Genomic DNA, 24,137 nt, shown 5'->3' on the forward strand with positions numbered 1-24,137 from the left:
ACATTCCTAAATTGTTAATTGTATATTTCAGTAACTTTTATGAAAATACGTTTTTTTTGTCACATTTGCTAAAAACTGTCACAAAAAAAAATATATAGATTGTATATATTGCTTATTTCTCAAACATATTTTAGTGAACTGTTTTGGTATATAAAAAAAACAGCAAACTTTTAATTTTACAGGAGAATCAAATATATAGTTTCTGATCCTTTGAGTTATCCGTCACATGTACTTGTCAGGATATAGTGAAAAAATATGTGAGCAAATATGACTTAAAAGTTGCCAAACTGCAGCTTTAAGGAGCACTCCATGGAAATAATTCACCGTAATGACACGAAGGATAGCCACCGTTTTGTGACGTCAATTTTTGAATTTATGAATTGGGCTTTAGCACGTGTGTTCAAATGAAATGTGGCATAAAAAAACATATATATGCTAATTATGTGATGATTAATGTGATGGAATCCTTCACCATCGTGCGAATGTTACTGTCCTCCGATGCTACGGCCTTCGATATTCATGCTGCATCACGAGCTGCCGACACACGCTCCATCACCTCGTCAAGAAAAAAACCTTCATCGCTGCGCCGCGCTCACAGATTGCCGTTTCATAACGGCTTTGTGTTTCAGAGAGAGAGAGAGAGAGAGAGAGAGGAAACGCGCTCGTGTGACAGATAGCATCTTGGCACGATGTCGCCGCAGCATTACGGGTGCACGCTAATGGCTTTTCAATACAGCGTCTCCGTAATTTTCACCGCCATAAGCCCGCGTGACTAATGGCGTAAACAATGGCGGCGAAATGTTCGCGTTATGGGCCCATTATGGGACTATCAGGGACAGGCGTGTAAAGACGGATGCCTTTGATCAGTGCTCTGTTGTAAAGGGCCCGGAGCAAGGGAGAGGATTTGCATCTAGGAGTGTGTTTGAAGTGTGTGTGTGTGTGTGTGTGGAAGAAGAGAGGGGAAGACCGCAGCGGAAAAAAAGGAAAGAGGTGGCAAAGACAGAAACAAGAGAGGGCGCAATGAAAATGGAGGTTCTGTTCCTCAGCACATTGGCAGAGCAATGAATTGGTAAAACGACTCCCGGTCCATTTGTGAAGCCACCCAAAAACATCCCATTTGCCTTTTATCGGCCGTCTCCCGATACGGCGTAATGACCCGAGCTGGTGATGTCGTGCAGAAGTTACCTCGATCAGCCAATGGGGTCTCGCCGCTGTCACGGGCTGCCGGGGATGCTGAGGCAGAGAGAGAGGGTCAATGAGGGTCGTGGAGGGTCACGTGGTCAACATGCAGGTTAGAGAGGTGTCACACACACACACACACACACACACAAGGAATAACAGGAAGAGAGCCATCAGGCACTCTGAGGCTCACTGAGCCGGCTCGTAACCTTTTCCTCTGTTCACCAACTTTCTCCATGCAGGCTGGCTGCATGGACACATCTTTTTTTGTTTTTTTACCTGCTTCATAGCATAGAAATTAATACATTTTCAATAATAAAATAAATAAAAACGTCTAGCAATAACGTCTGAAAATAATCCTCAGCTGCCACCCTCTTTCTCTCAACATCCTCTTCATCTACTGGAAATCTATAGATCACTTAAAAAACGGATGCTTTAAAAGCTGCCCTGTATGTCAGATGCACACCCAGCACCACCACAGCCTTTTGCTGCTGCTGCTGCTGCTGTTGTTGTCTGTAAGATGTTTAAAATGAGGCGCCGGACAACAGATAACATCTGAAAGGCGCTGAATCCATTATGGCGGTCCATGTTCCGGGAAAGGGTGAAGAGGAGAGAGGTTTGGAGATGGAGAGGTGAGGGAAAGTTGGGCAGCACGGTCGATGGTGTGTTTTCTTCAGTCTATCTGGCTCACGGCTCTGGTGTTGATTGTTTTTTAGGGAGGTTAACACCCAAAATAAGGGAAAATGGGAGAATATATATATATATATATATATATATATATATATATATATATATATATATATACACACACGTGCGTCCGTCTACTTTTAATTGTGATTCAGAAGATTTGCCTTCATTGTCAGTACGAGAAAACAAAAAACAGCAGTTAGCAGATGATCCCCCCAAAAAAAGAATCTGAACTCTGACTCATATTTCCATTATGTTGCTGAGGAGAAGAAGAAAAAAAGTAAAATGGAAGACAACGGCCAAACTGTGACCTTTAAAAGATTTTTTTAAAAACCCTTGTGATAGCTTGAGATGCCCACTAAAGACGTGCCATTTCCCCACCGTGTTGCCGACTCCCCTCCTCTCACTTTCAGGCCGACGGGACGATCCACGTCTCCGCGAGCCAGCTGCCCGTCGCGATAATCGACAGTCGCGCCCATACGGTCCCTCGGCGGCGAGGATCATTCGCACAGCTGGCAGCTACGACCGCCAATCAAATGAACTGGCCGATTACGCTGCTGGAACGCACGCCAATTACCTGCACTTGGCCAGATGTGAAGACGGGAGGGGAAGTGTGCGGCCCGGTGAATTACAACTTAAGGTTGCGCGTTGCAAATGGAGAGTTATGTAAATGCGAATGGCCTTCTTAACATCAGCAGTGAAGACGGATGGGCTTTTAACAGCCGCTGTGGTGGAGAAGCTGGAGACGCCATACGTACTCTGATTCTTCACAGCAGGTAGATTTCACCATAAAACCGTGTCTGCAGTCACCGCAGGGTGCAACCCAGAGATCAGGGATGCTTCTTTGTGTTTATGGATATGATGCATGAGGCTGTGTATTGGCTCTGTCGGGCTGGAGACCTTGCGTCTACACAGTTCGTCACTTTTATTTCTTCATAAATCAAATGCTACTTATCGCCCTTTTTTTTTTACCGAGGAACGGTATTCAAAACAGCTCGGGACTGAATCCCCGTCGGATCCTCAAACTGTCGTTGATGAAGTGCCGCACACGGCCGAGATGAAGGTAAACACTGACGGGACGACTTTCGTCTGAGGCGGTGTTCCACACATATTTCAGAGGCGACTCCTCTGGTTGTATAGAAGTATATGCTTCATGCAAAAGTGTTTTAAAACTTGCATTCTCTCTCATGACCACCACGGGGCGACTCCTCTGGTTGTATAGAAGTCTATATAAATGACTCTACTTCTCTCTTGATTTATTCCCTCAGTAAACATTGTAAACATGAGTTTATGTCTCAATCTCTAGTTTCAAGTCTTCTTCAATACAGCATGATGTTCAATTAGTAAATTATGGTCATTTAGAGTCAAACAGACCATAAAGCAGGGGATGCTTTAGGGGGCGGGGCTACAAGGTGATTGACAGGTCGCTGCCGCTACCAGGGACGTACTTGGCGTCTCTACATCACTCCTCCGCTCTCCAAATATGATCACCCACCGTTCATCGGATGCAAAAAAGCTTAGATGGCGACGGCCAATCAGACTTCTTTTTGCAACCAGAGTCGCCGCCCCCTGCTGGTGAGTGGAGAGAATGCAGGTTTTAAAACACTTTTGCATTGCCTTCACTCTGCAGAACTCAAGGATTTGTCTCAATCGCGCTGCTCTTTCTCTCTCTCCTCCCGTCAGCGCATTGCATGATGGTATATTGTGCTCGGTCAGTCGTACACTACTTTACGATGCACATGTGGGATACTTGAGTCCACCACACATATACATATATATATATATATATATATATATATATATAGAGGGCATAATAATTCTCACGGCACATCCAGACAGCGCTTCATTTCCTGAAAAGTAGGAGGTTTACGTAAAACAGTGACTGTAAGTCATGTGCCTCTCGTGTCGAAGTTTACGTGCACCGAGAGAGCCACAGTCTGCTCTGACTGACACCCCCTCCCTCAATAAAGCAGAACACAAACCAAACAGACTGTTTGCTATTCGCCTCACATCTCAGACTGAGTCTGCAGCAAGACGGCCAACACCGACAACCTCATCCACGCAGCAGCCCGCCAGAATAAAGCGAGCTCCCTCGCTGACGAATACAGCTCTGAGGGGAGTGATGGAGCGCATTATTCTGCAGTCCACACTGATGAACCATGAAATTGTGATTTGTCGGAGCAACTCTGGATTGGAGATTAAAATTTGTGTTACGGACTTAACATTTATCCGCATGGCTGGTGACTTGCAGTTTGATTAACCAGCCGGTTTACTAGTGGACCCTGAACGCACGCAGAAGCTCTTGTTTGTTTTATCCCAACTGGGTGATAACATTGTGTGTGTGAGATTAATAAACTACATGCAAAGGGGAGTTCAGGCTAAATGTAGGAGGAGGAGCTGTTAAGGAGGAGAGAGGGAGGGTGTGTTTAATTGCAGGCTGCTGTTGGGGTGGAGTCTTACCACATCTCTGGGGCTTTGCATCTGGGGCTCAGCATTCTAGAGGAGGAGGGGAAGAAGAAGCACAGGTAATCAAGCAGAAATATTTACCGACGTGGGACACACACGCAAAAATAAAATCGGAGCACACAAGAAGGCCGTGGGAGGGGCCGACGTTATACAGCTTGATAGACCCCCATGGGGGTCTGCACCTCTTTCCCCCCGTGTTCCAGTAGTCGTAGGAAACCCAAATGAGTTATAATACTTGTGTTATTTTATATGAATTTTTGAGGAATAAAATGTATATTTTCAAAAAAAATCACTTTTGAACATCCAGCATGAGCAAGATTCCCAAAAAATGCCTAAAAAGGCACCTTTTTGGAAAGATTAGGACCTAAGAAAGTTTAAAAAAAACTGTTGAAACGGAAGCACAGTGACGAGCAAAGAGGGTTTGCAAGGACAAAATATCGAGAGGATCCTGTCCTGTTTTTGAACCCGCCTCCCCTCCTCATACCGACAGCTTCGGTGTGATTTATTCTCCCACCGGTGTCCTTTTACTGCCGTAAATAAATAAACACAACGCTCCGTTGATCCAGAGTGCTTCCGCCAGATAAAAGAGACCTGAGGTGACCTCTTAACGAGCAACAGGAAGTGCTTTGTGGACCGAGTGTTGCGCGCTCTGATCTTCGGAATATTTATTGTCTAATAAATTGTGATTTTTGAACACACGAAAAATGTGGACAAAGTTTGTCTCTATACATACAAGCTGCCCTACTCAGGGTTATACAAAAAAATACTACTGCAATGTATTTTCATTATATTAAATTACATTTTGGGTGTGGTGGGGGATACTTGAATCTATAATTTGATTTAAAGCTGACTGTGCTTAAGTATAATCACTTAACAATGAACATCAATAAAAAATGAGGCCGTAAAAGGTCGGATTTTGTGTCATGTGTGCGTTAATGTGCAGCGCATTAGCATTAGAAATACCAATTTACATTGCGAGGTAATGTAATATTAGACTAATGTGGGGAAAGCTAATAACTAATGTCATCATTCATACGTTATGCAGCTTGTCCAGGAGCTCAAAGATCATAAACACGAGTGAATGAACGAGCTCTCTGGTTTGATGCCCGCTGCACGTGGGAGCTGCAAAAATTATACGACAGCTGTCGACTTCTTTTATTATTTCCATTGCACCGCATTACGTTTAATATATAAAGCTTAGCGACTGCCATTGCTGCCCTCTCTCGACTCTCTTGTCCGAGTCTGTTCCTGCAGAAACCCCCATGAGGGAAAAGCTCAGCTCGCAGCTCTGGATAAAGACTTGGAGCTGCTCGTTTTGTGCACCGGACCTCGTCTCCCTCTGCTGATAACCACACATCAAATAAATCCTACCATCTAAGTACCGACTATACGCAGAGTCAGCCGGACGCTCTAATCTGCAGATGAGTATATATATATATATATATATATATATATATATATATATATATATATATATATATATAGAGCCGCCCCTCGCCTGACTTCGCCCGTGGCGACAGACAGCCAATCGCCTCCTCTGCAGCCCTCTCGCTGTGATAATTGTCACCAATCAGCAGTTTGATTGACACCACTTGCAAGCGAATGGCTGCTTGTGCCCCGAATGCCCCCCCCCTCCCGAGGGTGCTGAGGAGAGACCATTTTTATAACAACAGAGGAGGGGATTTAAAGCCGCTCGGTGGCATAACTCATGCTTTTACTCGATAAGGCGCGTGTTAAATCCAGCTAGCGGGGCGAGAGAGATAGAGAATCATTGACCGCCGCTGTGGAGTAAACAATGTGATTTAAAGCTCACTAACGCCGACACAAAGATACAAATAAAACAACCTCCGCTTAGGCCTCGGTGTTCTGCCGCCTCGGCCATTATGAGCTCACTTCCTTATCAAACGACCATGAAGTAGCATCCAGATGTGCTGGTGAATCAAACCTGGTTTCACATCTGGCAGCCAGTGAAAACACAAAGGGGGAGGGGCGTAATGCGGGACGCTGATGGGGTGAAGAGTTTGAAGGAACGTCTATCCCGAAGCCGGCAGAGGATGACAAACGTACCACGTCCCTGGGGAGGAAGGTGTCCTCCTGCCGGAGGACCAGCAGGCCCACGGCTCCGCCCATGGGCGTGGCCCTGAGCAGAGACACCACCTCCTCCTGGGTCCGCCCGTTCAGGTCCACGCAGTTCACCTGAGCAGGAGCCAACGGTGGCCGGGTTTAGTTCCAGTTATGATAAACATGTTGAACATTAATGCATTGAAACAAGTAGAAACACCAATTACAAGTATGAATCTTGGGTCCAGCCAACAAACAAACAATCAGCACCAACGGTCGAGCTAAATTAGCGCATCACCTCCTGCAGAGACACACACACACGGTATCGGTGCACTCTCTCTCACCTCCAGCAGCCGGTCCCCGGCCTTGAGGCGGCCATCTTGGATGGCGGCTCCCCGAGGCAGGATGTTCTTCACGTAGATGGGCGCCGAGCCGCCGATCGGAACGTCCCGGGACGTTATGCTGAAGCCGAGACCCTCGGGACCTGCGAGGGTGAGAAGAGAGAAGTGAGGAGGTCTAATGGCGGCATCTGGACTTGAGGCACAAGCCGAAGCTCCTCCATTCCCTCTGCTCCCAATATCATGACAGCAGCATGCTCCTTTGCCTCGACCGAGAGCGCACTAAAGGTAGAACAACTGGAACCGCTCAGTTTGGACTGTGTTAGTCTTTGAGAGAGCGGCGGGTCCAGAATGCAGAAAGCTGTCGCATTAGCAACCGTTCTTCAACTTGTTTCCATCCTCTCCTCCGAATGGAAACAACACTATCGAGAGCTTTTTCTTTCTATCTTTATTCCACTCCATAACAAATAAACCTAGCCAGTGTGCAACAACCAAGAGTAGCCATTGTACAACCAGGGTTCAAGGATTGTTCTTAGGGTAAAAAATCATCTAGACCAAAGTAAATTGGACGTGCATTGAACACATTGTGATATTTATTAATGATCATCACATTGACTAAAGGTAATTATCATGTTCTACCCAGCTTCCTCTAAGCTTTGCAAACGGCGCACAACTAAACTCAGGGTCACTGAAATGCTCGAAACTTTGTCTTTACCCGCCACCATTTTTACCGACAGGTGTCCAAACGTCCCGATTTTACAGAGCGCATTTAAAAACAGCGAGTGTTTCGTATCTCCTGGGTGGAGAGAGATTGGTGTGATTCTCACTTCCTGGTGTGACCGGCACACGATATATACACATCATAGATGAGCTCATTGATCTGCGTTCGTGTGGGTGGATGTGATTCTGTAACATATCTGTGAACATATTGTGCGTTTCGCCTGCAGCCACTTAGGAGCGTATCATAATGAACCATCAGGAAACACCAACAGACAGACAACGTCCTAATATTAAGTTAAACACAGGAAATGAAACTGTGCATCCTGTCAGCGGAGAGTAGTTGATTTATAGAATGATTAAATATATAATGCAAGTAAAAAGTTGTAAGAAGGCGTTTAATACTTTTGCCCGACGTTGCGTTTTTACATTCCTCCATACAGTCGACGCACTTAAAACCCCCCCGTCTAAACCGAGCCCTGATCAAGGCGTACAGAGCTTCGTTAGGAAGCCGCTGCGAGTGACCTTGGCGACTGTACGACTTCAAAACAAAAAGGTTGATCGGAGAACAATAATGAGCATCCTCGCTGTATCAAGAGTGCACGCCGGCCCCTAATCCTTAACAGCAGAACACTTAGCTATTCCGCTTCACATCCTCTGCCTAAGCCCCTTCGCATTGATGAGCCAATCAACTTCCCGCCGGCAGACGCTCATAGTCGCCCCGGTTAGCGCTCGCGGTGTTCCTGGCTCTAAACAGGGAGGAGGATCTTTGGAGCTCTCATTAGCTTGATTAAGACATACCTAAGCAATTTCCTGTGCAGAGCGAGCGGGGATGGAGGGGTTCTCTGATTGATTCCGATATTTTTTTTCCGGGATTTGCAGGCGAGGCTGAGCGGCGTCTGAGCGACGCGGTGGCGTTTGATCTGCGCTCAAAGCCGCGGCGGATTAAGGCGGTGCTTGAGAGAAAAGAGAAAAAGCCAGAGCGGCCTCTCGGGAGTCGCCGTTAATCCGCTGCAAATGTCTGCCCCGACAACAACAACAACGGCAAACAAGAGGTGGGACGAGGAGAGAGAGAGAGCGCAACAGATCTCCTGGCACATCGTGCACATCTCTGGGTATCATGAGGAATATGCAACAACCAGCTGGGCCTTTTTTATGTTTTATGTTCATGGCTTGAGTCTCGCCCCAAGAGGGTGGAAGCAGATTTGGGTGAGAACTTCAACGGGCATATGGCGCAGCAGCAGCCTCCCCTCCTCTCCTCCTCCTCCTCTTCCTCCCCGTCAGACTGCCGTTGCCGTGGCATTTGACAGCAACCCGGGCACCACCGGCTGCTTAGCAACCGCGGGCTCTCCGGCCCTGAGACCTGGCACCGACACCTGGCATCCTGTTGGCGGAGCGCCCGCGCCACACCTGTGCCAGCTGTCAGTCAAAGCAGCGCCGATGCTAGAGGAGCATGTTACCAAAAGTTTCACTCTTGGATTCCCAACACATCAGTATGCTAAACCCTGCAGGTTTTGTTTTTTTAAGCCTGTTGCATCATTGTTGCCATTCTGCATCTGATGAATGCAAAGCATGATGGGGGAGATTTTCCACAGACGGTCTGGAAAGATTTTAAAAACCGAATGATCGTGTCGGGACTGAGGTGTTTCCCACAGCAATGAAGAAGACGCAGGAACATGTGCTTTTCTACGGAGAACTGCCATGCTAAAATAATTGGGGGTCTTCCATAACTTTGCTCTTCATATCGCTTCATTTGTCTCCCCAGCTTGTCTTCTTAAACATTTAACTATTCTAATCCCCCTTTCCTTTGCAATGCAGCCTCTCTGTGCGATAAAGTAGTCCCCGCCTCTCCTCCGCTCACCTTTCTTCAGCTGGATGTTGAGCCTCCTCCCGACTTTTTTGCTGTAGCCGCCCGTCGCCGTGGAGGTCGGCGCCCTCTGAGGCGAGGGGGTGTGTCCCGTCGGCGGCTTGGCCGCGGAGACGGCCGGGTGGTAGCCATCCGGGTGGTCCGCGGACTGCGGGTGAGGGTGGGAGTGCGGGTGAGACTGGGACCCGTGCCGGGACACCCTGTGCGGCGGCGCGTGGTCCCCGCCGGAGACGCCGCTGCCGGTCAGGGAGTCGGGGCTGAAGCGGCCCGAGGAGAACGCCGGGTTCCTCTCGCCGTGGGACAGCTGCTCGTAGTGGTTCTTCACCGACGACGGGACCACGTGGAACATGATGACCGGGGTGCGCATGGCCTGCCGGAACATGCTCTGGGCTCTGGGACAGGACGAGAGACATGGGATTTTAATATGAGAGAGAGAGAGGGAGGGAGAGAGAGGGAGAGAGAGAGAGAGAGGGAGGGAGAGTGAGAGAGAGGAGACAGAGAGAGAGAGAGACAGACAGACAGAGAGGAGAGAGAGAGAGAGAGAGAGAGAGAGAGAGAGGGAGAGAGAGAGGAGAAAGACAGAGTGAGAGAAGAAAGACAGAGGAGAGAGACAGACAGAAGAGGAGAGAGAGAGGAGAGAGAGGAGACAGAGAGAGAGAGAGAGAGACAGACAGACAGACAGACAGACAGACAGACAGGAGAGGGAGAGAGAAAGAGAGAGGAGAAAGACAGAGAGGAGAGAGACAGACAAAAGAGGAGAGAGACAGACAGACAGACAGAAGAGGAGAGAGAGGAGACAGAGAGAGAGAGACACACAGACAGACAGAGAGGAGAGAGTGAGGGAGAGACGGAGAGAGTGAGGGAGAGACAGACAGACAGACAGAAGAGGAGAGAGAGGAGACAGAGAGAGAGAGACACACAGACAGACAGAGAGGAGAGAGTGAGGGAGAGACAGAGAGAGGAGAGAGACAGACAGACAGACAGAAGAGGAGAGAGAGAGAGGAGACAGACAGCAGACAGGAGAGACAGGGAGGAGAGAGAGCGACAGAGAGAGAGGAGAGAGAGACAGAAAGAGAGAGATTATTCGACTGATTTTCACCATAAACACCTTTCTCAGCAATTGTTCTCTGCAAGAACCTTGCCAAGAGAAGCACTGCATCTAGTCGATGTTTCTCACACACACACACACACACACACACACACACACACACACACACACAGTATAAATAAAACTTCGATCCATCTTCGCCCACCTGAACATTCTGACATGTTAATTAATACTTATTTCCAGCGTGAGCGGCTCCAAAAAGAGACCGATCCGTCCCCGACAGCTCCATCGCATAATCCCCTCATTTGGCTCCAGATGAAGGAGACCTCTATCCGTCGGATAGTTTGCAGAAAATCCTCTTTTAAACCCCTTTTTTTTATTAAATTTCTGTTCCTGCTGTGAGCTCATGTACAGTAGGTGTGAATGGAAACTTACGGTGACTGTCAGCACCCTGTTACAGCGCCACCTGTTTCAATAAAAAAAGGCACACTTCCCTCTCTGCCTTGACAGCTGCAGGGGACGTTCGGGAAAATTTGCCGGAGCCCCCAGAATCTCTACTTTGCTCCCGCTGGCCCCTGAATTCCAACTAAAACGACAACTCCCCCCCAGCCACTAATAACCTTCCCCATAGGACTTGTCTCTGCATCTTTACGACCTCAGGTTGAGTTTCGCAGCAGACGCGATGTAATCCGCCCCCCTTATTAAAAACCACAACTGTTGAAGCTCTCGTGACGGCACAATCTACAGGAGCTTTGTTCCCACCCATTGCTTGACTCATGGTTCTCCCCAAAATTGTATAATCTCGTCAAGACAGTTTTGGATTGAAAGTGTTAAATCTACGCCGTCCCTTTGTTGGAACTGGAGCCATCGGGACGTTTGGTGTTATCCAAACTACAGAGACACTGGTCCATGAAAGAGATATTTCTACTCAAGTGAAACTCCCCTGTATCAAGGCGGGGATTAAAATGGTGATGAAAATCACTCAGATAAGACACTTCAAAGCCTCAACTAATAAAACCAAAACTATCTGCAAAGATTCAAGATAAGAGGATAAGTGAGAAAAATACGTCTTCGTTTTCAGTTCTTTCTTCTTCTTTTTTTACATAATTTGGGTGAACAAACTCTTTAAAAAGGACTGCACTTAAAAATGCATCAGCATAGTACACAGGTGTGTGTGGTTATTTGCACAATAGTGGCCTCAAATGCATATCACACATGAATTCTATACCAAAAACGGGGATGGAGGCAGAGAGGAGCGCGGTTTGGTTGGAGGAAGGGTATCGTGAGAGCGTGAGAACAGTGGCTCTGAATGTTAGGAGCCTCCTTCCAGAGGGAGCAGCGAGAGAGGAGTTACAGCCGTTACTGAAGCACAAGGGAGGGGTTAAGGGCTGAGAGGAGTGCAGAGTATTTGGGGGCGGGGACCAACAGGAGTTAAAAAGGGAAAGGTTAGCTCAGCGCAGTGACGGGCGGCGGAGGAGAAGGCATCAGGAGACAGGAAAGAAGGAGGCTGCTGGGCTGCAGGTGTTAGACGAGGGAGGAAGCGAAAGGTCACACAGGTAGCCAAGGGACCACCGGAGCTCATAGCGGGGAAGAAGAGGAGGAGGAGGAGGAGGAAGAGAGCTCCCGTCTTACTGTTCGAAGCGGATGTTTCGCAGGTCCCCGTTATTGATACGGACGATGCAGTCGTTCTCCTGGAAGAGGCCCTGCTGCTCGGCCTTGCCGCCCTTCTCCAGACGCTTAACCAACAAACCAAGAGTCCTGAAAGGTGCAAAGGTTCATGTCAGCAAGAGGCGAGGCGACGACTCCGTCTGTGTCCAGTGGGCTCGCCGGTCAAATCCCTCAAGAAGGTTCTAAAGGTCACTCAAAGTCTTCATCCCCGGCAGGCATCTCTTTTACTGCTACCATAAATATAGATTCTTAAAACACAATCAGTCGGCTGTGCGCCGCCATGTTGATGAGAAGCTTTTTTTTTTCTATAAAAAAAACAAAAAGGCCTCATTTCTGCCTCTGCTTCATCATGCGGTGCTTGAAAAAATAAATGAAGCAGCGTACAGTGCGGCCCCGTCATTTGCATCATCAGTGTACCAATGAGGCGTGCGCGAGGAAGCAGTCTCATCACATCAGGGTGCTTTGGAGGTGTGTGTGTGTGTGTGTGTGTTGTGTTTTCTATTCAAAACGCAATCAACGGATTGATACACTCCACTGCAGCGCTGCAGGTGTTCGTTTTCCAACCCCGAGGACTCCTACGGCCCTTACAAATACAGACAAATAAAGAAAAGGGGCTTTCTGGGAGCAGCGCGGTTTTAAACCGCGATAGCGGGCGGATTGGTGAGACATCGCCGGCGCCCCGCATGTAATCCGGTGTGGCAAACTGGCTCGAGTCGGGAGAAGGAAAAATCGAGCGCGGGCGGGAAAAAAGGCGGCGCGGACCTAATCGAGTCCTCTCCGGTGATATAGTCCATGTTCCCCTGCGAGGCAGCAACGCCGGGGTGAATTGGGTTGATTTTAGGGTTTAATGCTCGCCCTCGCCTGAGGCTTATAATTCAATATGAATGGAAATGTGATTACAGACGGGGGCAGAAAAGTTCACGAGTTGGAAAAGAAGTTCGGAGACAATCCCGCTGATTGAATCCGAGTGAGAACACAATGAGATTTGCAGCGGAGGGGCTACTTCTCTGATGAAAGCCGGGCATCTTAATCTTGGGATAACGCCTACTCTGACATTTCCCCAATAACAGAAAAGTGCATTATAAATGTGCTTTTAGGTTGATTAAGTTGGGGGATATGATCTCGGTTTCCAATAAAGTCGCTGATCAAGTCTCGGAGGAAAGAGTCAGACAGGAAGAAAGTTCATAGCTCAGCGCTATGAAAACATATTTAGACTTCTCTTAAACCCGTCCACACTGCTTTTATACCCTTTTAACATTCTTCCAACAATGCTAAGGACCTCCGTGTAAATGTCAGCTCTGCACAATGTTACACACTCAACTATACTGATGTTTTCACTGGATTCTTGTTGCAACTACAAAACAAAGCTGCTTGACTTGGATAACATTTCTGGTCAATTTAAAGCAGATGTGAAATTCCTTTAATTCCTTCGCAGCTTTTTTTCTTTTTTTCCAGCTGTATGCGCTTCAGAATGTGTTGCAGGTGTGTGTGTGTGTTGTGTGCACTGTTCAATGTGGCCTTTGTATCACGTAAAGCTGAAGTGACAGCAGCCGGAGAGAGAAAGACGACGGTCACCTGCAAACCCTAAACACGCATGATTGATGACTGTAAACTGGCGAAATAGCTTCATGATGCCAGCAAACGCAAACATGCGTTTGTGTCTGTGCGCATGTGTGTGTGTGTGAGCGCGTGCATGAGATGAAGTGGTTACATGTGGGCATCAAAGAGGAATGTTCGGTATGTGTGTGTGTTTGTGTGTCTCAGGTGATGCAGCACACTTCTCTCCAGGGTTTTCTCTTTGCAGACCTCAAAAAGCAAAAATCACAACTTTTAAAGATTTACGTTTTTGTTTTAAACCAGAAACCAAATTCAACAAGTGTGAATACATGTATAGTCTACAATAAGGCTGATCAGTTTGTAGCTAAAAAGGGAGAAGGGCGGGAAATTGGATTCTCTCGTAAGAAAGCTCTTACAAAACTAAGTATTTCTCTTTTTAAACAGAACCATATACGTAGAGACAAAGTTAACAACACAGTTAAAACATATTTTTCTCCACATGATTATGCTTGCTTTGTGTACCCCTACAGTAACTGCGTCTTGTGCTGATCTTAACACAAACAGCGACGTATTTATCAAAAGGGTTTCAGGTCTCTGTCGAGCCCTTCTGGTTGTGTTCGAGGCCCAGTGCTCAGCTTTACCTGCGGTCCCTGCCACTGAAAGGCACCACGTGGATTCCCAGCGGCCCACCGTCGTTTGACACCTCCACCAGTTTGACTATGTCTCTGGGAGACGGTGACGGATGGAAGACGGAGAGACCAGGGTGGGTGGTGGTGGAGGGAGGGAGTGGAGAGAGGAGAGGAGAGGGGTGACACCATGTGGGGAAAAAACAAAACAGGAAAATGAGATGGTGATGACAACAAAAGTGAAATAAAAAACAGAAAGCAAGAAGGTGTTGGAGGAGACGGAAAAAAAGAGGCAATAAAACAGAGCAATTCAAATAAATCATACACATGTAACAATCGGGGAAACCAAAATCCTCACACACACACACACACACACACGTCCATCTTAAAAACATGACATCACGATGCGTTTGAACTGGAGTTGAACGCTTTGCAGTCTTGTGAGTTTCGGGTGTGAATGTTTGCACCGAGGGACAGGAAACCTGAAACTGGTTGCGACTGTGAATGTGCAAACTGCAACAGACTAAATAATTAAAAGGTCCTAAATTCAAAAGTCAGAGCACGTCTACGATCTACGTGGCACAGAACATGCAGCTAACAGCCGCTAACGGCAGCCAACGGCAGCCAACGGCAGTTAACGCTAACAGCCATTAACAGCCGCTAACAGCAGCTAACGCTAACAGCCATTAACAGCCGCTAACCGCAGTTAACGCTAACAGCCATTAACAGCCGCTAACAGCAGCTAACGCTAACAGCCGTTAACAGCCGTTAACAGCCGCTAACAGCCGCTAACGTTAACAGTCGTTAACAGCAGCTAATGCAAACAGCCGTTAACAGCCGCTAACAGCAGCTAACAGTCGCTAACGTTAACAGTCGTTAACAGCAGCTAACAGCAGTTAACGCTAACAGCCATTAACAGCCGCTAACAGCAGCTAACGCAAACAGCCGTTAACAGCCGCTAACAGCAGCTAACAGCCGCTAACGTTAACAGTCGTTAACAGCAGCTAACGTTAACAGCCGCTAACAGCCGCTATCAGCTAACAGTGCAAAGAACTGCAACAGCGCTGACGGAGGTAACTAGGGATTGAACAATATAGGATTTTATCGTGGAGCGTGATAGTTAAAATAAAAATCACATGTTGTTCATGGTGAATTTTCATTATCGAGATAATCATGAACGTCGCCATGAGCGGCTTGAAAAAGCGCTCTAGCTCGCTATTACCGGAGAGAAGTGGATTCTTTTTCAGAATGTTACCCTGGCCGGGGGAACCAGAAGATGGCCGCTGCTCAAATGTAGCACTTGCATTTGTGGAAAAATAAATGATAAAATAACAACCCGGTGACGCCCTCGGCCGTAAACCATTTCAAGGCATTTAAATGTGGATGAATATTGTTGCAACATCCTTTGAGCTTTATGAAAGCGCTAAAGGCAGCGACGGCTATTTGCTTTTTTCTTCTTTTTTCGAGGCGGCATTCTTCACCTTCCAGCCTGTAAAACATCTCAACACCGGCACATTTTTACAAGATGCCGAATCTAATCTGCCCACAGCTTTGATACAATGACTATTAGCAGCTCGGGAAAAATGGGCCCCTTGTTGACAACTAAGAGGCGGAGGGGAGGAGGGCGGGGGGGACCAGAGTCTCTGGGAAATCACGGGAATAATAACAATACCATACCTGCATATTAAACTGGAAGCATGCAACAGAGCAAAAATAACAAAACAAAACACAGTTGTTAATAACAGGCCGCTGAATGGGTTAGTGCGTGGGAGAGCTCTGATGGCGAGACGAGGATCATTTTGCCTCCACAAAAGAGAATTATGCAAATCCTGAAGCAGGGTTGAAATGAGATTTTCCACAAACAAACCTGGATTACAATAAAGCACCTGCTGGTCTACCTCTAAAGTACTCATTATGGAGAGGAAGGGAGGCCACAGCTGATTCACTCGGGTCAGCTTTAAAGGGAAAATGTACTTTCAGACAAGTTTTTTTTCCTCCATAGTTTTGGCCATCGTTTCCTGCTGATTATAATTGAGCTCTTCAGGTTAATTGCAGAGATCTGGCAACGCGGCAACATCACTGTCTGAGCAACGTGCATGTGTCGAGTCCAACGTTATAATTACTGAAATGTTGGCCAAAAACTAAAAAAAAAAATAGAAAAATAGAAAAAAAGAGAGAAGGAGTTGGTGTAATAACATAGAAGGGTTCTGCAGGTGCGGAGACACACAAATGGGTTTTATTCCAAATCTCTCTGTCTTTAGAAAAAAGAAGAAGTAAAAGCACGGATAATTCAATCTCCGGTGAATGTGCAAACGTGAATGTTCTGATTTTCCCCCTCCATATTTTTGGAATAAAATCGCGGCGTGTGATTGAGGACACAAGAGAGAGAACACAACACGACTCACTCCAGCGACCTCACGGGGGTCATGTGGTCCATGCAGGAGTCGGCCCGGCCCACCGGCTCGATCCGGCCGTTCTCCTCCTCTCCAGCCTCGTCCTCCTGGAACAAAAAAGACACAGACGCGCAGAGGTGAGAGTGAGAGGGCGCCAACACCCCAGGGTGACGGAAACGAGCGGCTTCGAACCCGAATCAACTGGTTGACCCCGTCTCAGATCGCCCCAACCCGCTTAATATCTTCCAGGAGGCGGAGCCGCTAACCTGACGACGCCACGGAGAGCAGCGCGGCGTCTTCCACAGGTGTAAAAATACATGCCCCTCCCCTTTTCTTTTAAAATATATGTTCAAAATGACATCGCCTTTGTTCTCAACAGTGTGGACGCTTGGTCTGTTTGAACACCGGAGCCGAGAAGGTCATTAAAATTTCAGCGCGACACCGGAGAGGAGGGATGATCGAGGAACAGCAGCAGCAGGCCTCCCCGGCAACCGGGCCGCCTCATCAGTATGAAAATGAGCCTGCCTGTTACCGTTGCCATGGCACTTTGGTTGCCCGGAGGACGCGTGGAAGAGCGCGCGCATCGACTTCCGACCGCCGGCTTAAAGTGCAGATGGTTAGAACAGAGAGACGAGACGTCTCTCACCCACAGCTTTCCTCCACAGACGGAGACGCAAATATATGTGTGTGTGTGTGTGTGTGTGTGTGTGTGTGTGTGTGTGTGCAATACAAACTGTATATTTAATCAGCAGTGTTTTACAGCAGCCAACAAAGACTTCAACAGGTCTGGACCCCTCGATGGTCGGAGTCAGACAAGAAAGATGTTTTTTTATTTATTTATTTTAATGCTTTAAATTGTTGTCTTTCGTGTCGTTTGTTTTTTTACATCTCGGAACCATGTTATAATTACTTATTCACACATGAGCATGCCCCTCCCTCCTCCCTTAGACCCAAAGTGTCTTGCATATCCACAAATAAATCAAACTAAAAGAAACATTGGCAATAATAATAATTGACAAACGCAACGGAGCATCGAACACCGGTCATCTCAACCCAGAGGGAAAAATAGAACTGTATAACATATCATGCACATTTCCAGATGCATGGTCAAATAAAGAAGACAGATGGACAGGAAGACGCTTCACAGCACCATAAAGGACTAGGAATATGAGCAAATATAGCATTTATGAAGACAACATCGCCACAGATGTGTGTTCCACTATACGGTGCAGGCCGATGATTTATTTACCAGCACTGTATGGACTACTTTCTCTCAAATGTATGGAGGAGGGCTACACACACGGAGGCCGGATAAAGAAGTCCAGCAGACAATAACAACTCAAAGAGCCTCAGAAACACATCTAACACTATTCAATATTTATCAGGTGACGGGAGAGGAGGGAGGAGAGAGAGAGAGAGAGAAGCCGGGGGACATCAGACAGGGAGAGGAGTCGCTATCTGAGGAAGAGCAAATGAGATCGGCATTCATCAGAGCACACAGACCCTTTATTTCAATACGCACCATCTCCCAGGAATCTGGCTGCACACCGACAAGACTGTGTGTGTGTGTGTGTGTGTGTGTGTGTGTGTGTGAGATAATAAAAGGAGAGAGCGGGAGCAAGTGATGGAGACGGTAGAAAAATAAGAGAAGAACAAACCGAGACGCAATTATAAATAGGAAAGTGTGCGGTAAACAAATGTCTTTACAGCGTTATGTTATATATATAAATATATATTAATCTATAGCTGCTGCCGGGGGGTCAATAAATCCAATCAGCTCCGGAGCAATATGATTGCGACAGCCTGCATCCACTGCAGTGGTTTTGTTTCCACACACAGCCTGTTGATGATTGTACATAAAGAATGAACATAACTGACGTGTCCATGCTGCTACTCGTGCAGTAGCTGTTGTGGATGTGGAGTTTCCTCATCGTCATTTAACTCCATGTTTCTGAGCCATTTTGGGTTATACAATAAAAATCAATAAAAAGTGCTTTAAGTTTTCAAAAAAAGGAAACGTTGACTATTGATAAAAATCTTCAAATGTCAAATTAAGCTGCTGACAATTGTCCTGTGATGCGATGGAAACGCTGACAGAGCAGCTCCCCAATGGACCTTGTGGCGAGGCACTGAAATCTGAACCTCGGCTGACGGAGGACTTTTCTCTCTTTTCATTCTTTCCACTTTCGGCCGTCAGTCCACCGGCTCTGAAGCAGCGACAGGAAATGACAGAAAATAAATGGCAGTTTACCTCCCTGTCATCCCTCCGTACTTTATCCTATTAGACATGTGTATGTAATTGAACGTGTATTTGTGAGGTTACAGTCACCTTTGACCTTTAAAATTCATATCAGTTTATCCCACAGACTGTGACGTCACACGTTGGTTTGTGGACCGCCGTTATGAAGCATCGGGTTTGTCGCCATCTTGGATTACGACCGTCGCCATGTTGTTTTTTTTGCAACCAACGAATGTAAGTTACCATGCTTAGTAATCGGAGAAGTGACGTAGAGACGGCATATATGTCTCTGGTAGTGGCAGAGACCTGTCAATCACACCTTTATGGTCTATTTGACTCTAAATGAAAGGGGCTTTGCTAAAATATGGAACGGTTTAAAAACCTACGCGTATCGGCTGCGAGGACTATAACACTTATTTCTGCTTCTTCTTCGTACCGTCAGCAGCGACGAGGCGCTGACTCAAGCGGGCCTGACTGACGGATTGGACCAATCAGCCGTTTTTTCTTCATCTCCGCCGCCGTCCAGAAGCAGACACTCAACCCGACCGCACCATCGAGACGCCGCCCATTCCCACCGCTGGGAGTGGGGCAGAGAGATAGATGGCCCCATTAATAATTCAGGGGCGAATCGCGGGGTTAATGGCTCGCAGGGCAGACAGGCAGGCAGGCAGGTAGGAGGAGGAGGACGGAGGAGGAGGCCAACGTGTTTTCCAGCAGAGTCATTGTTTGTTTCCTGGACGCGGAGGAGGAGGAAGGGAGCGGGCAGTTTTCAGGCTCGGGGGCTCATTAAAGATTAATAGGAGAATCCATTGGGGCCTGTCCTTTCTATCTCTCAGACTAAATGAAGTGGTCTGCGACTACAGAGTGTGTGTGTGGTAGTGAGAGGGAGTAGAGTAATGCTGCACTTTAATGAAGTGCTGCCTGCTCCCCTCTCCTGCAACTTTGACCGCACCGTCACAAACAAACTGACGTGTGCACACAAACACTTCAAATGTCGCATCAGCATCTGATTGTTGCCCGGATTCCATAATTTCTTTGAAACCACAGTAAAATTTAAAAAGCCAAAATCTGTTTAAATATGAATGGGCCTTTCTCCGACATGTCCGCCGTCAGATTCGATGCCGGCGTTGCCCGTCTGCGGACCGGCAGCCTCTGGAAAGACTTGATGGGAAGGGACTTCGGCACAGGCAGGGAACTGTAATTTAAGCATATTGTGTACCAACCCTCCACACAGTAACGTTCTGGGTACCAATCTAAATGTATTCTTATCTAATACAAAGAAAAGAGTCCGTTTTTTTATGTTTTGATGAGTTAGTTTCACATTTAAACTAGCCTTTTGACAGTTTTAGACTATTTTAGGTTGCTTGTCTTTGGTCAACAACTTCTTCAGAGAAATCTGAACATGTGAGGAGTCTCGCCAACAACTCCTGCATGTTTGTTTTAATTGGAACATCATTTCATACAGAGATATACTCGTTGTAGCCTTTCAAGATGAAGAATAATTGAGGATTTCGCTGCAGACGCTGCAGTGTTGATGTAAAACTATGACATTGTGCTTGAAAACAAATGTGTGCACATCAAAAAGCCCTTTGGTCTCTTTGGAAAAAGAATACAGACGCTCATTCCTCCACTAATGGCAAACACAGCGGCCACGAAGGCAAAGCATTGCATGTTGAAGTGGAACACGCATCAGATCCACGGAGAGGAAAAACACACTTCGTCACTGTTCACCGGGATCCGTGCCCTCTCCACATGTCCATGACCGGATGAAACGCTGAACCAGAAACTATAAATTAGCCTCGACCTCCGACCTCTGACCGCGACGCACCATCTGGCTCCGAGTTTGAAAACAGAGGAGAGAAGAGATGACGTTCAGCTACTGTTCCGCTTTATCCACACACACACACACACACACACACACACACACACGGAAATAGAGCATCTGGGCTTCTGAAGGTCGCCACAGGTGTTCTCGTGCATGTCTGGCCTTTCACTCTACGTAACCGCACTGATATTTGACAACACCAAATACAAAAGACACAAGAATTTACATCACGGACAAAAACATGGTTTGTGAGGTGACAATGACCTTTGACCACCGACTTCTAATATTAGTGCATCCTCAACTCCAAATGGCCATTTGTGTCAAATCATAAAAAACAAAAAGATCCCATGGTGTTCCTGAAATCTTAGTCATGAGAATGGACAACCCCAAAAACATGACTTTTGCATGTATAAATATTATGATTTTTTATTTAATTTTTTTATTTGATTTATTTATTTATTTTATATTTACATTTCTTTTCTTTTTAAAGAGCAGGATGTCAGGCCTGTGAAAGGGAAGCCGGATCTAATTTAGCTGAGTGTTGATAAATAAATGCAACATTTGTTTCCAAACTTCCCAGCAGTCGCCCCTGATGCCGCCGGATAACGTCGACCCTGCCGAGCACGACGGTCCCATCTGTCGCGATCGGAGAGCCGTTTGATTAACGCGGCGCTCGGCTCCGCGCGGGACCACAATGCATCATTAAAAGCGAGCTTTCAATTACCGATCCCCTGCGCTAATTCAATTAGTCTCCCTTTGAAGACGCTCTGATGATGGGATCCAGACGGGCCGACGGCATCGTCAATAACCGGGACTCATGGAGCGGAGGGGACGCCATCACAGTTTATATCATCCGGGATGCCGCTTGGGCCATTAACTAAGAAGAGCCGGGCGGTTGGTGTGTGTGTGTGTGTGTTTTGTATCTATTTGTATTACTGTGAAACCATCTTCCTCAAACTCCCTCATAATCTTTTTTTTTTTACAAGATTACATTTGAACACATCGGGATCCTGTTACAATTTATATTTACCAAGTACAGTTTTTTACCGACCAGAATTGAATGCCTCAATGACATTTTAATGGGAGTCTGCATGGATGTACTTAAAATGTCATTGAGGTTTCATTGAGTAACATTATGAGGCGTTCAATTCTGGTCGGTAAAAAACTGCCCAGGGCAAATACAAAAAACAACAACAAAAAATATATATATAAAGAATTTGGATAAATAAAGCTGTATCTTTTCACAGTGATAGAAAGATATATTAAAGTGGGAATGCTTTTGTTTTTAAACACCCTGGAATCAGATGCTCGGGTAACGGAATTGTTATCGTGAAGCAAAGAAACGCTATCTTTTGGGAATGCCGTTTTTTTTTTGACACGACAATGCAGAAAACCGTATAAAGAAATGTTGGGGTTCTTCTCTCAGGTTTTGCGTGACAGAACCTGACTTCAACCCCATCTAACACCTCTGGGGACGACCTGCAGCCGTGTTCAATGCATCGCGCTCTCGTGGCAGAAGTGAGGGGGGAAATGATTGCAGTCCAAATCCAGTGGGGGAAAAACCCTTCAACAAGTTATTTACAGCAGCAGATTGCGTTCCAACCATCATATAATGGTGTGATGCTCACATGTCCACGTGCGTCTGATACTGTCACGCTCGGCCAGATGAAGATGAAATCCAGTGTGCAGAAACTCATCTCCTCACACACACACACACACACACACAGCGCCTGTGTGTGTCTCTGAACTACCAGAGGCAGTAGCAATAACAGCTTGAGCAAAATGAGACTTCCAGCACTTCCTAAATTACCACGGCGCCGCCGTAGCGATCCACTTAATTCAACAGCAATTTCTGCAATCCAATTCAATCAAAGCGGATTGGGGCCGGCGGAGGAGGGAGGGGGGGATGTGCGGCGCAATTTCCTCAGAAATAGACAATGGAGGCTCATCAGGAATGGAAGCAATTTCAAAACTCACATTTTAAAGAGAGCTCTGACAGTGTCACTCGAAATAGGATTCGCAGAAGGTGTGAACAAAGTTTGTTTTTGTGGGTTTTTTCAACTCGACGTGGGGGTTGCGGCCCTAAAAGTTCGTTTTTTTGCGCCAATACTCCACGTTGTGTATTCAGAACTATTTGGATACACATTTGGTTTTCCCAACGAGCAAAACACCTCCTCAAGTTTAAAATGTATCCTCCTTTTTACCCGCTCCTCTGAGGCCGCCCGGCATTCCTCCGGTGTGGACGGATTATTTAGACGGGAACGAGCCAGAGTCGGGCCGAGCGTTGATGTAGGCCGGAGTCCAACACACACACACACAGCTGGACTTGGCTCTCCTGACAATGTCAAACATGACACAGGTTGAGGCAGAGCGTATGTGTGTGTGTGTGTGTGTAGGTGAGTGTGTGTGTGTGTGTGTGTATACCATATGTAACCCATATGGGGGACGGAACTGGAATGGATTGATGTTGTGTTAATTTATGCACTGGAAGCAAAAGCTATGAGTGGGACCCAATAATGTATGTTGGGTGACAACATGTAGGAAGTAAAACCTGTATAAAGGTGTCATAGTTAGGGCGTGTTTAGACCATCTTTCCATACAAAATGTGCCGACGGTTCGAATGCGTGTGTAACCACAGCTGGTGGTCAAGGAAACGGCTGTAACAACGGTGGATTAGCAACATGGCGCCGACCTTGATTCAAGATGAAGATGGCAACGGCCTTAATTCAAGATGGTGACGGTGAAATTGCCGAACTCAAGGCTTCAAAGCGGCAGTCCTCAAACCAACGAATGCCGTCATGACGACTATATCCAATTCCTATATACTTAAAAATAAAAGTCCTCGATTATATTTTCAGCTCGTTCTCCTTTTATTACCCATTTGTGAGTATTTGTTGTTCTTAAATGAAGTCGTCGAGTCCTGTTGGTTCTAATTCCTGCGAGTGATTTAGTTTTTCAGAAGTGGAAAAGGAAGCGAGGAGAGAGCTGGAGGGTGTGGATGTTTTGGGAACGCTCTAAAGAGTCATGAAACATTTACGATACTTGACACATTTCCAGCGAGGCAAGCAGAAATGTTTCACCGCACACAGCCACCTGGAGACGAGGGGAGCCGGGCTGCAGAGGGCGCGCGGGATCGACCAATCACAGAGCAGGGATTAACGCTAACCACGCTAACGCTGGTCTCGACTAAAACATGAATACAACACTCTAAACACTGCAGACACAAACCGCATTTTCTAAAAAAAAAATAATCTTGGAAGCATAACATTTATTGTTTTCAAGTCAACTTTGCAGACTTGGTTCTCCATTTGTGTGGTTTCATGCGCCGTGTAGGAACTGCGCGGCGCTCTCGGTGTGTGTCCCGAACACCGAGGGGACCGGAGCGAGCTGCAGCCAATCACGCAGCTTGTTACCCGACGCGCCGTTTCCCCGAGATCGGACTCGAGATGGAGCCGCTGTTATGGAG

At 46.8% G+C, this 24,137-nt stretch overlaps 1 protein-coding gene across 1 annotated transcript in view; it reads right to left on the reverse strand.

The window, feature by feature from the left end:
* The window catches only part of pard3ab (par-3 family cell polarity regulator alpha, b), a gene marked incomplete at its 5' end in the record, with an annotated part of 192,381 nt that overhangs the window by 94,217 nt on the left and 74,027 nt on the right, over window positions 1-24,137 (reverse strand). Inside the window, 8 exons of the mRNA XM_079219908.1 lie at window positions 1,186-1,233; window positions 4,327-4,362; window positions 6,400-6,528; window positions 6,738-6,877; window positions 9,310-9,707; window positions 11,996-12,121; window positions 14,230-14,313; window positions 16,620-16,714. Of these exons, the coding sequence (XP_079076034.1) occupies window positions 1,186-1,233; window positions 4,327-4,362; window positions 6,400-6,528; window positions 6,738-6,877; window positions 9,310-9,707; window positions 11,996-12,121; window positions 14,230-14,313; window positions 16,620-16,714 (1,056 nt within the window). The remainder of the gene's footprint in view (window positions 1-1,185; window positions 1,234-4,326; window positions 4,363-6,399; window positions 6,529-6,737; window positions 6,878-9,309; window positions 9,708-11,995; window positions 12,122-14,229; window positions 14,314-16,619; window positions 16,715-24,137) is intronic.

Source organism: Taurulus bubalis (assembly GCF_910589615.1).
Source record: "Taurulus bubalis genome assembly, chromosome: 1".
In the NCBI taxonomy this organism is placed as follows: Eukaryota; Metazoa; Chordata; class Actinopteri; order Perciformes; family Cottidae; genus Taurulus; species Taurulus bubalis.